Here is a 12908-nt window from a genome sequence, read left to right as displayed (position 1 = left end):
CGGCGTGAGTTCAGAGCCGACTTCCTGCTTGAAAGAGGAATTCTCCGGCAGCTGCCAAAGTCTCCGCCTCAAAATGCACAGGGCTAGGCTAATTCTGGGGTCCCTGAACTTCAGCTTTATGAAACAAGGGGAGCCTGTGGAGGAGTTAAAACCGATGGGGGGTGTGGGGGCCTGCCGAGGAACGGCTGCACCACGCTCAATATCCTTTGAAGTTTCTAAAAACGTACTGTTCAAGCCACAGGAATTTCCACTCTGTGCCATGCTAATGCACTCCTCCAGCCCCCCTGCCTCTGCTCACTTACGTAATGTGGCAGTGGCTAACGTTAGCGACAACCGAGCTGCCCTTCGTGGAGAGAAGACAGGTTACCCCCTTCCGGCAGGGCAAAGCTCTTTGAACTGTTTTCTCCATTGGCCTTAGCAGTCAGACGTCAAAGCTGTAAAGCTTAATACAAGGAGGTCCCAGCAGATGGGTTAGTAACCTGCCTGAATTCTCCCAGATCAGGGATGCATGTGTGTTACCTTCTATTTCCGGAGCATGGACGGTGAAGAGCTCAAATGCTGGCGACTGTGCACAGCTAGCGGAGGACGGCTGATAGGGACCCATGTGATATAAGAGCTAGAGGCCACCAAATGAAACTAATGGGCAGCAGGTTTAAAACAAATAAAAGAAAGTTCTTCACACAGCGCATAGTCAACCTGTGGAACTCCTTGCCTGGGGAAGTTGTGAAGGCTAGGACTATAGCAGGGTTCAAAAGAGAACCAGGTAAATTCATGGAGGTTAAGTCCAGCAATGGCTATTAGCCAGGAAGGAATGGTGCCTCTAGCCTCTAGATGGATGGTAGGAGAGAGATCGTTTGATCATTACCTGTTCAATTCCCTCCCTCTGGGGCACCTGGCATTGGCCACTGTCGGCAGACAGGAGACTGGGCTAGATGGACCTTTGGTCTGACCCGGTCTGGCCGTTCTTATGTTCTTACGATACGTTTCGTGCTGGGGCAGTGACGTGCAGGCACCTCCTGTGAAGCAGAGAAGTTGCGAGTAGCTTGTCTGTGTTAATTGGGCAGAGCGCAGTGCTACGGGGCCCGGTCTGGGGAACACCAGGGGGGCCTCTCAGCCTGCGGGGAGGTCTGCAGGGCTTTCCCACCTGTCGGGTCATCATAGAATTGTGGGTCGAAGCACTTCCTGGTTTGTTTCCAGGTAAGTGAGTGAAAAGAGACCACATACAAGCCCTGGGCACGTCCCCTAGGATCAGTTACCGAACTTAAATAGGTGTTTCACTCGGCTCCTCTGCCAAGAACTGCCTTCCGTACACCAGCCATGCCCTCACCACATGCCAAAGGGCACATGGAACAAAAGCGCCGAGAGAGCTGACAGATCCGGGCTCTTTTGCAGGCGTGTGGGAGAGACCAGAGCCCTGGGACCCATGCGGGGAACCTCCTGCCAGCAGCCTCCCATCTGTTACAACCTTAGGGGATTACGCGCCTTTGTAACTGGTAATGTAGCGCTCAGAGCATTTGGCTGCGTTTCACCTAGTTAGTGTTGACTTACGACTTACAGTTTTAATGATCCGCTTTCCTTTGTATACCTCTCCATTCTGCCCGAAATGTGCCATTGTTGGCAGCGGCCATCACTTCTTTCTCTAGAAACTGTTTGTGGCAGGGGCGGTGAGAAGCCGCTCCCCTAGGAGAGCCCGGATGCTCTCGTGCGTGACTGCTCTGTGACCTCCCCTCCCGTGTCTTGGTGCGGTGTTTGTTTTGTGTGAAGTAAGATGCTTTCTACTCCTCCGCCCCCGGTCCGTATCTGGGCTTGTGTTAGGGTTGGCTAGTTGGGCAGGGTTTTCATGGACTAAACAAAGCTTCCGCGGGGTTTGGAAATATCTGGCTGAACAGGACTCTGATTCCACTGAACTAAATATCCTGGTTCGCCGTCTTCAGGGGAAGGCTGACGCGGTCAGGTTAACTCTTGGAATGCCAAAGGCGTTTGGGGTTTTGAAATGCAATATGGCCGTGTGGGCGCGATGGTCATGCTTGTGAATTCATGGTGGTTTGGTTTTGTCTGCTCAGGAATTTAAGGAAGGTCGCCGGGCCAGCCACACAGCTCCACAGGTGCTCTTCAGCCACAGGGAACCCCCCCTGGAACTGAAAGACACGGACGCAGCAGTGGGTGACAACATCGGCTACATCACCTTTGGTAAGCTGGGGCTAGGAAGGGCGCTGGCTCTCCGCCCTGCAGTGTTCATGGTCACAGCTGCTTCCGGTGGTCTCGTGGCCTGAGGCTGGGTGTGAAACTCCTGAGGACGTGGTTCTTCATGTGGAGGGGGCTGTGTTGCAGAGACGGGTGCTGTCAGTCTCCTCAGGGGATCCGTTACCTCTCCAGCTGGGCAGTGAGTCCTGCGCTCATCCATCCGAATGTGGATGTCGGGCAGTTGTCTTGCTCCGCGTCGTGCTCCCAGCTAGGGATGTGAAGGGCTAGTCCACAGGATAGTCGGCTAGTTGCTCCCCCTCCCACCTCTACGAGAGGCAGCAAGGAGGGAGGAGAAGAGAGAGGTACTTAAAAGCAGCAGCGCCGCACGGCGCCCAGGGTCAGTTAGGCTCCGTGCAGCGTGCCAGCTTTGAAATGTACAAGAGTCCAAGCGGGGGTTCTTGCGCATTTCAAAGCGGCAGCGCCCCGTGGGACTTCCCACTGGCCCTCGGCTCCACACGTCGTTCCAACTCTGAAATGCACAAGACCCCCGCTGGGGACTCCTGTCCATTTCGAAGGTGGAACGCAGACGTGCTTATCGAGTAGCTGATGGAAATTCCATCGACTGCGCCTCGCAAATTAATCGCTACTTAACATCCCTACTCCCAGCTGGTGTCGACAGTCCCTATTGCACACACGTTCTTAGCCCAAAACCGCGGCGTGGCTCAGCAAGGTGGGTCACCTGTGGCTCAAGACGGAGAGGGAAGGCTGCAAATTGGTCCAAGCAGTGTGGGGAAATGTTCAGCGCTTTGGTGTTACTGGCACGTTGTCACCCCAGCTTTACGTAACAGCAGGAATAACAACCGCCCGGCTGGAGAGTTCTCAGTGGCAGGGTGAGAGACACGGAACGCCTGCAGCTTGAGATGTTCTGGGGGTAGGAGAAGTCCACATCTTGATCTGTCATCTCGCCTTGCCGTTGATGAGAATCACGTGTACCCGGTTGCTCTCTTCCGAGGGTTCTCTGGAACAGCAGAGGAGGAAGTAGAAGGGACGGCTAATGATTTGATAGTCCGGCTCATTAAGCATGTTAAATAGCGGGAACAAAAGTTTGTGGTGTTTTGAAAAGACCATTTCAGCTGTCGACACATGGGGTGTAGCTACCCCCCTCCCAGGCCCCCGCCGTAGAAAAGAGCGGCCTGGGACCACTTACCGAAATCTTGGAGTGCGCCCCATTTGCCCCCCCCCCCATCAAAAATGATTGCCCACCCCTGAGTTAGGAGCTGCTGTTGTGGGCTAGAGACGGCAGTGCGAGCAGGCTGAAAGCTGTGCCAATGCATCTGATTCCTGCGCCGCAGCATCCTCTGCCAGACTCGTCCCAGTTCCTCCCTGCGATGCAGGGCGCCCGACTGATTTTTGGGTTAGACAGAGCCAAGAGAGGGCTGCTATCCCAAACCGAGCCCTGAGGTGTCAGCCAGGACGTGCGTGGCGGTGTTGCATACCCCTCACTGATGTGTGTTGCGCACGTGGTAGTGACAATGTACAGTATCTACGTGGCTGTTGGGGAGTTAACTGAACGATCAGGGTCGTCCCGCAGTTCTGGTCCCGATGACAGATCCCTCAATGCTGCAAAGCCAACGTCAGCTTGGCTTAGAAAGCAGGAACCTGGCCAAGCAGAGTGCTCCCGTCCCTGGTTCCATGGACTGCCAAGGAGCAGTCACGGCGCCGGGGTGCGGCGTTTGAAACGCCATGGGAAGCACAGGGCTAGGATCCCCAGACCGGTCCTTGCAGTGCGAGTCTCCAAAGCAGAGAGAGAAGGTGCAGCACCACCAGTCCAGACTGCCGGGCTGGATTGCAGTGATACAGAACGCTCTGAAACTTGCTGTAAAACTGTCTCTCAACGCAGCTAGTTTAAATGCATGGTTCCGAGGCGAACGTGCCCCAGATATTGGCTTCCCAGAAGGAGGGTCTTAGCCTTTTTTTATGGTGTTATTTTGTCTTTGGGCAATAAATTTGGTTCTGTTATTAGCGCTGAAACGTTTTGAGAATGAACCGTGAGTGTAGTTAATTGGCTGCACCTTTACAGAACAGCTGGAGAGGGACTGGTACGTTAAGGCTTTTCACTTTCTTGCACCCATGGGAAAACAGACCAGACTTGCTGCTGCCTCCCCAGCTGAAAACAGCGAAGTTCAGCCTGGCGTGTTGCTGCCGTACCTGTCTGTGCAAGAGCCCTGAGCCGAGAGCTGTACCTCAAAGGCATCGCACCACTCGGGGTGCTATGGCAGCAAAGTGTCCTAGCCGATCTTAGACCATACACAAGCCCTGCAACTTGCTTTCAGTCACCAGCTTTGGGTGTGAGCGGTTCCCCTTCGGTGCCCAATGTAACTGCCCCTTGGGAGATTTGCCCCGTGCCAGAGGCCTGTCAGGGGATTGAGTTGTCACGGCCCTTGGAACGGCGCGTGCCAGCCGCTCTGTTGGCCGCTGCTTCCTGGGCCAGCGATTTAATAGCGCTTGGCTTCTCCTGCAAGGCAGGGCCGCAAGGCGCCTTCTGCACCAGGCGCTTGTTTGTAGTTCGGCAGAAGGGCACCAAAGTTCATCGTGGGCAGCAGTCATTTTCCTCCGGATGGGTCGGGATTTAGCGTATTAAGCTCAGCAGTGACTCCGGGTGGCTGCCCAAGGCGCTGTCTGCTCTGTTCACTTGGAGCGGGTTGGGGTGATTGGCAGGGGGAGGGTCTGGTGAGGAGCAGGGGCCCTGTAAAGCTGGAATCCAGATATGCACACGGTCTGGATTTATCACGTATAATCTCACCTTCTCTGACGGGCCTCTTAAATATTACTGCCTGCCTGCATCAGGGCAGAGCAGAAAAGAGGAGACTGAAGGGGGATAGGATAGAGGTCTGTAAAACCAGGACTGGTGTGGAGAAAGCGAGTAAGGAAGTGTTTACTTAGTCTCACAATATAAGAACTAGGGGTCACCAAATGAAATGAATGGGCAGCAGGTTTAAAACAAACCAAAGGAAGTTTTTCTTCACTCAGCGCACAGTCAACCTGTGGAACTCCTTGCCAAAGGAGGTTGTGAAGACCAGGACTTTACCAGGGGTACTGTTGTCAGTAGACATATGTCGGGTGCCTTCATTACTGGCTTAGAAGACCCGGGTGGGATTAGGTTTCTTAACATTCCAGGTTTTCGTTCATTTTTCATCTGCCCTCTGGCAGGATCGTGGAGAGACGTCCCTCTACCCTAGGAAAAGTGAACGAGGGGGGCTTGTCACAAGTGCAGTGACATGAGCGCCTTCAGATTAACTCCAGTCCCCTGTGCCATCAGGACAGTCTCAGCCTGTGCAGCTGTCAGAGTTGCCGGGGTGACTCTCCTTGCATGAGACCACAAATACTGGGGAAGTGCTGGTAGGTCTTGTGTTAAGTCCCAGTGCCATTCAGGCATAGGGGCGGGCCAGGGCCCTTTCCCAGACCCAGAGGAGTAAGGCTCCAGGGTTCGGATGGCTCTTCGGTCACTGTTGGTCCCCACCAGGCACAGCGGTGTCGACCGCTGCTGCTCCAAGAGGCACGAGGCACTCTTGCCAGCGGGTGCCCAGCCATGAAACGCTTTGCACCATTGCTGTCTCTTTCCAGTGCTGTTCCCCCGCCACACCAACACCGCTGCCAGGGACAACACCATCAACCTGATCCACACGTTCCGGGACTACCTGCACTATCACATCAAATGCTCCAAGGTACCTGGGGCGGGGGGGTTGTGCCACGTTGTGTTCCGAGTGGGGCCGGGGCAGCTCCCGAGGAGGGCTTTCCACGCAGCGTTCATCCCAGCCTCTGGGTCCTGTGCTGCCGGTGCTGCGGGCCTGCCAGGCACCTTTTATACCCTGCCCGCTGCCTTGGTTCTGGCCCCTCGTACCAGAGAGTGCAGGCTAGCAGCAGCGTACCATTTCTTCAGGGCCTCTGCTGGCGTCCCGTGTAAGCCCAGCTGCCCTCTTGGGGCGTCCCCCTGCTGACCACAAGCACTGCCCAGCCCTAGAAGCAGGGCACCTGGCCCGGAAGAGGGTCTCGGTCCCAGGTGGGCTGCAGGCCGTGTGCTGCTAGCAGTCTCGCTCCAACCCCTTGCCAGCCCGAGGGCTTTCCGAGCCGAGTCCTGCCAAGGGGATCTCCACACCAAAGCGCGAGGCCGGGCCCTTCAGCCGTGTCTGTTTTGACTGCCACGCAGGCCTATATTCACACGCGGATGCGGGCAAAAACGTCGGATTTCCTCAAGGTGCTGAACCGGGCCCGTCCCGACGCGGAGAAGAAGGAAATGAAAACAATCACGTGAGTACCACAGCTGGGGCCCGTGAGGCTCATCCGCGAGGGCCACGCCGTGTCGCTGTCCCCGTCAACGTGCATGCGGAGGGGGCGGAGCTTTTCAGTAGTGGGGCGTGGTGAGTGCACACGGAAAGACCAGGCAGGGTGGGCGTTTCTGTCTTGAGCCCCAGGCAGCCCTGGGAAGAGAGCAGTCGGCCAGAGAACCGTATGCTGTTCTTGGTTCAATAACCAGGCGTGGTAGTGGAAAGGCTTCTGCTGTCTCACGCCTCCTGGCTAATAATCCGGCTCGTTTGCAAGGGGCGTGCTGCCTTCCCAAGAGGGCGTTTTCTCCCGTCTGAGAGGGGTAGCGCTGGGTTGGTGGAAGGCAGGAGGCTGAGAGGCATGGAAGCATTCGGGGGCCTGCGTCCATAGCACCGTTTGTACGGACGGCATTGCTGAGGTGCGCAGAGCAAATCGCTCGAGGGCCGGGCTCGCACGGCTCTGCTGGCTGAGGCTTTGCCACGGCTAGTCGTAGTACACACTGGAGGGCCTGCCCTTCGCAGAGTTGATGCTGCAGTTGATTCTCCACATTGTACCTAGAAGACTTAAAAACGTGTTCAATTAAACCAGGGTTTCCCAACCTACGGGTCAGGACCCAACCATGGGTCGCCGTGACCTTTTGAAAGGGTCACCAGGTGGCTCTTAAGGAGCCATTCACACACTTTTTGGATTGCCCTGGGTCCCCAAGTCTTCCAGAATTGTCAGAATGGGTCCCCCTCTGGAAAAGGCTGGGAACCGCCGGATTAAACACAGTCCCTCCACGCGTCACATTGTGAGGCCGAACTAGACTTTGTGAAGAAAGGCTGCTGGGTCGTCCCGGCAGAAGAGCAGCTTGGCGAACGCTGTCGGGTGAGCTTGGAACGTCCTGCCTTGCTCGACAGTCTCACGTTTTGGCAACTCCCTTCCGCGTCGGTAGAGTTCCTCCGTGGCCCACGCCCGTGTGGTACAGCGGCATGGACTGGGCTGGTGCACAGTTTATAAACCTGGTGCAAGTGTTCATGGGAAAGCTTGTCCCAGGCTAAGACCCAGCTACCCTAAATGAGATGGCCAGCTAATGAACGAAGCTCACCTTGAAATCCCCACACAACCTCAAATCAAATCCCAGAGCGGCAAACTTTATCCTTCATGCCTGCATTTAAAAAGCAGACTCGCTTTCCGGTGGCGAGAGCCTTCCCTCCCAGCAGGCACGTGGGAGAGGGGATGTGGCCTGGGAACCCAGGGTGGGTTTCACTTGCACTGTGGTCTTGGGCAAACGAAGTTACTGCTTTGCCTCTGTTTCCATTTCATGGGGGTAGTGCCAATAGCTTCCGCCATCCAGGGAGCTGGAGGATCTCTGGAAAAGACTCAATAGAAAGTCTATAAAATCATGACTGATGTGGAGAAAGTGACTAAAGAAGAGTTATTTACTTCTTCCCATTACTCAAGAACTAGGGCTCAGCAAATGAAATGAACAGGCAGCAGGTTTAAAACAAACCCAAGGCAGTTTTTCTTCATGCAGCGCACAATCAACCTGCGGAACTCCTCGCCAGAGGATGTTGTGAAGGCCAGGACTTTAACAGGGTTTAAAAAGAGCTAGATAAATCCATGGAGGTTAGGTCCATCAGTGGCTATTAGCCAGGGTGGGTAGAGATGGTGTCCCTGGCCTCTGTTTATCAGGGGCTGGGAATGGGTGACGGGAGGGATCACATAATGATTCCCTGTTGTGATCCCTCCCCCTGGGGCACCTGGCCTTGGCCACTGTCAGCAGACTAATGGATTAGATGGACCTTTGGTCTGACCCAGTGTGGCTGCTCTTCTGTTAAAGCGCTGTGAACGCATCACGTGAAACCTCCGCTGCGCTGTGAGCGAGAGAGACTCCCAGGCAGTCACACCCAGTGGCTGCTTCTCCCGCGTATGGGGCGATCACTAAAGGTGATTCCGTCTTTCTGACGAGGGGCTGGAGCATCAGGGCGTCTCTTGTAAGGGGGCTGCTGTCGCAGTGGGGCGCGGCTGTTCCCTGGCTAACCCCGAGACCTCTGGGTGGGGGGTTCATCCCTGGGAGGTGGGACAGGCTGGCCTGCCTCCAGGTCGGTCAAAGCTCCCTGCAGCTGCTCTGCACGTGACTCCCACACAACCGCCCGCCTTCAAGGGAGGGGAGGGCTTCTCTCCCACGCCTGGCTAGCCCAGATGATGGGGAAAGGCTCAGCTGTTTGTCTGCCTCCCTGAGGAGCCTTTACCTGGGCTGACCTGGGTACCTGCCCTAAAGGGATTGGTTCCCCCTGCCTCCAGCTGGAGCGGCTTGCTGCCTGGGCGGTTTGCTGGGGAGCTGGGCCCTGTGCCATGGGCATGTGCCGGCTGAGGTCTCCCCACTGGGGGGTTGTACTCGTTGGGTCTGCAGGGAAGGGACGGAAGCGCTTCTGTGACAGTGTCTTGCAGGGGTTTTGTGCTCATCAGAAAGCTTGGCCCTCGCAGGCCTGGAGTTCAGACCTCTTCCTGGCCACCGCGCGCAGTGACGGTTTAAACGCCGCTTTGGGGCCCGAAGGAGGAGGAGCCGGGACGTCTCGGCCGTTTCCAGGCGTGTCCAAACCGTTAGACTGCGGGATAGCGGGTGGGTGGACAGGCCAGGTCTGGACTCAGGCCGTTGGGGGGCCTGGAGTAACCACACGGTGGTTGACGAGGACGGCTAGGGCACCCCCCGCGGGGCAGGCATGGGGGCCAAGAGGGCTGTGGAGGCTTGGATCCAAGAGCGCAGCCCTGATGGGGGGCTGGGTCACGACCTCGTCCCCCCTCGTGTATTCGGCCGTGCTGTTCGCTTATCCCCCCTCGCTTCTTGTTCGCAGGCGCCTCTTCCATGCCAGGCAGTTCGCTGGCGACTCCCTGCAGCAGGCGGAGTCCCGCCCAGGAGTCCCGGTCCAGAGGCAAAGGCTGGCAGGCAGAGCAGTTGAGGCCGAGAGATGACAGAGCAGCTAGGTACAGAAGAAAGGCAGCTGGAGTCAGTCCTCGCGAGGGCTAGGCAGGAAAGCAGGGGGCTGGACGTGGCCAGGACCACGCTGCCTGTGGTCTCCGTCGGGCGTTCGAATGCTACTTGCTTACCTAGCAGGGTGACTGTCCAGGAGCTGACTAGTCACTGGCACGAGCGGTGTCTGATGCCCGCTGTCGCGGCCTCTCTCCTCGCCCCGCAGAAGTAAAGCCCTGGGGTGCTCGGGTTACACGCGGTGCCACCGGAGACCCGGCCCTACGGCTCGTTCTGCTGTGGTGAGCTTCGGGACCAGCTCCCGCCGGCAGACGGAGCGTGGCCGGGTGTACCGGGCAGCGCGGAAATAGCCTTTCGTGGCTGGAAGTGGCGTTCGAGCCGGGTGAGGTCCCGGGCGGGGACCCTCGGCCTTCTCCAGGCTCCCTGAGCGCGCCCGTGGCTGGTGAAAGGAGCCGGGCTTCTCCCATCTCGGTGACAGTGCTGGCTGTGAACCCTGCTTGAGAAGGCAGGTTACAAGCATCTCTGGGGCTGGAAGGAAGGAAGGGCATGAGGACGGGGCGGGGGTTCATCGCCCTGACTGCCTAACCCCGTTTGCATGGTGCCCTTGGCTCCGCCTGGGCAGGGAAAGCAGGCGTGTCCGTCGGCGCTCGCAGGGAGCGCGCGGAGCCCTCTGGAGCGTGCGTCCGCCGTGCCGCAGAGCTCCCAAAGCAGACGTTGGCGCCCGGGCAGCAAGGGGAGGCCCTGCAGCAGCAGGTTGTCCTGGCTAGAGGAGGGATACCTGGGGGTCTTGCCATAGAAACGCGCAGGTTTGTGTGGGGAACGGCCAACCTCTGGGGAGGAGCCGGAGAACCTACATCCTGGAGGGACGCCAGGGGAGACCCCACAGGCTTCCAAGTCCCCCCCACGCTCTGTCAGTGCGGCCAGGCTCCTTTTTAACCCAAGCGATTACCCCCTGCTGTTGAGGGGCAGCCTTCTCTTTCTGGCCGCGGGCCCCCCGGCCTTAGGGAGCTGCCGAGGGTCCCTCCCGTGGGCTGCAGTGTCAGGCGGATTCACGTGGCGTTAACAGTGTGAGCCGGGGAATGCCAGCTGCCGGGGGGTAAATGCTGTACCGTTCTCTCCTCGCACCACGGGCTGCCTGGGGAGGCAGGGGCGGAGCTGCCTGGTGCCCCTCGCTGTGGGCGCTCGCTGCGGTCGCTCTCCAGAAGGCGGTTGGCCCGTTTCTGGGGGCGTCGGGGGCTTGGCGAGTGGTTCTGCTCGCATCTGCCAGTGCATCGACGCCCCCAGGGAGCATCCCACCACTGCATACGCCCAGGCTCTGGCCTAAGGCCCTTGCCTTCCCCATGGCTTGAACCTTGAGTCCCAGGACTCCGCGGGGCTGGCAGGTCTGAGCTTGTGGGACCCGGGGACTTAGGGTCCGAGCCCTGTTGCTTTGCTGTGTGCGCAGGGCCCCTCCGTGGCTTGGGTCTGGAATTCCTCCCGCTGTGTCCCTTGTGGCACTTTGTGCAGAGAGCTGCGTCCAGGCCACCGGAGCAGAGCCAGATTGGGGGGCACGCTGCCCGGCGCCCCACGCACCCAGCCCCAAGCGGGGAGAGGGGACCCAGAGCAGGGACAAAGCCACCGCTCTGCATGGAAGGGGAGCGGCAGAGCTCCCGGCTCCGCAGGGCTGGGGGAAGAGAATCCCCCGTACTGGGGCTGCGGACGCAGCGGTGTCCGGCCAGCGGGTACCGCCAGGGCCCCTTTTAAACCTTCAGTAGCGCAAAGGGCCACGGAACTGCTGCCAGCCCCGGAGCCGGATTCCCGGTTACCCTGCGAACAGGCGCCTGGTGTTTTGCAGCCAGCGGGCTGGGCCTGGAGCTGGGGGCCCCGTTGCAGCACCCAGCTGCCGTGTTCTCCTGGGACGCCCGGCGCGGGCACTCGGCTCGTCTCTACTCTCGCGTGCGCCTCTAGCGCCTGAGCCCCGGCAGGTGCCCGTCTGTGTGGAAGCGGTGGGCAGGGGGTGTCCCACAGCGCGCCACGTTCATGGGGGGGGGGGCGCGAGGCACTCAGGGATCGTTACTTTGCCACGGGTCTGCACGCTGCGGGGGGGGGGGGGGGCAGACGTCAGGCAGAAACCCCTGAACGCCGGGTTGAAGTCTTAGACCTGCAAGCCCAGGGCTCCCCGCTGGGAGTCAGCTGTCCTGCCTGCACCATGGAACCAGACCTCCCCCTTGATCATCGTGTTCCTGGGGCTGAGACCCGGGGGGGGCCTTGCTGTTACCCACGCTCGTGAGCAGGCTGTAGCGAACGGAGCCTCCCTCCACTTACTGTCACCCGGCCGCCCGAGGGAAGCGAACCAGACTGCGGCTGGTTACCCTGCGCCTTGGGGCATCCCCCTCCCCCCCCGGCTGCTCGCTCGCTGGCTTCTGCCCCTTGTCCTCTGCTTCTAGGCCTGCCGGAGCCGGGGCCTCTTCTTTCTGCTCTGGTCTCCTTTCCCCTGGGCTGGCGATCTCCCAGCCCCGTGCACCTCAGAGCAGCCTGCCGAGCACCCCTCGGACACGCTCCCCATGTCCTCACCGCTGTGGTGGCCTCCCCAGCCCCCTTCCTACGCGACGTGGTCCGGCCTGCATTGCGAGGGGCCGGTATGCCCAACGCAGGGCTCGGCGTGACCCTGGAGCGCTTGCTCAAAGAACCCCCCTAACGCTGCCCTTCTGCTCCCGACAGGGGGAAGACGTTCTCATCCCGCTAAGGCCGGGGCGTGGCGGAGGCGGCCGGTGAAGACAGAAGGCTGGAGCACTCGCTACCTGATCATCGTAGCTTGTCCCGGGGCACCTCTCCGGGCGCTTAAGGAATTCAACCAATCGGGGTCTGTTTTGTACGGCAGTGGGGGAGTAATCTGCAGAATCGAGCTATGCTTGCAAGGACTTACTAGTTCCAAACCACAAACCAACCTGCGTTCCGTTTGGATCCATTTCTTTTTTCTTTCTTTTCCTTTTCAGGCTGTTTTGCTTTGCAATATGTTACTGGTAATGAGTTTCAGGATCTCGTGTGAGACTCCTGCGAAATTAACTTGTTTTCTTCTGACTAGCTGAGTTCAAAACTCTGTAGCTGAAGAAATACTGCTGTGGGTTCATTAATAAAGGAGATCTTTCTATCTTAACTGCTCGTGGGTGGTACGGAAACGGGACATGGAGCAGACTGGGGGAAGCCCCACTTAGCCCGTCCCAGGGGCAACACGGGAGCCGGCTCTGCCGCCCGGGGCAGAATGAAGGTGGAACAAACGTTTGGTCTAAGCACTTCCACCTGCTTGGGTCATCTTCAGGACTTGGGGCTGAAATTGGGCCCAGCCCAGGAGGGAATGGCTCCAGAGTTGGAGCAAAGGTTGTTTTGATTTTGAAAGGGAGGGGGAGAAAATTTTCTCCCCTGCCATGTTACATGGGACCCTTCCCCCTGC

General features: G+C 58.5%; 1 protein-coding gene across 2 annotated transcripts in view; it reads left to right on the top strand.

Annotated features, from left to right (window-relative positions):
* ARPC2 (actin related protein 2/3 complex subunit 2) overlaps nucleotides 1–12614 on the top strand; it is a 32536-nt gene extending 19922 nt beyond the window's left edge. The window contains exons 7-10 of one of the 2 annotated variants that reach the window (XM_075932992.1): nucleotides 2064–2190; nucleotides 5809–5909; nucleotides 6392–6492; nucleotides 12179–12614. In XM_075932992.1, the coding sequence (XP_075789107.1) occupies nucleotides 2064–2190; nucleotides 5809–5909; nucleotides 6392–6492; nucleotides 12179–12203 (354 nt within the window). In that variant the 3' untranslated portion in view covers nucleotides 12204–12614. Of the gene's footprint in view, nucleotides 1–2063; nucleotides 2191–5808; nucleotides 5910–6391; nucleotides 6493–9344; nucleotides 9478–12178 lie in introns of those variants that run through there. The other variant, XM_089779628.1, reaches the window with a different exon arrangement.
* The last annotated feature ends 294 nt before the right edge of the window (nucleotides 12615–12908 follow it).

Source organism: Pelodiscus sinensis, chromosome 7, assembly GCF_052426305.1.
Source record: "Pelodiscus sinensis isolate ZL-2025 chromosome 7, ASM5242630v1, whole genome shotgun sequence".
Classification (NCBI taxonomy): domain Eukaryota; kingdom Metazoa; phylum Chordata; order Testudines; family Trionychidae; genus Pelodiscus; species Pelodiscus sinensis.
This window is presented reverse-complemented; position numbering and strand designations above follow the sequence as displayed.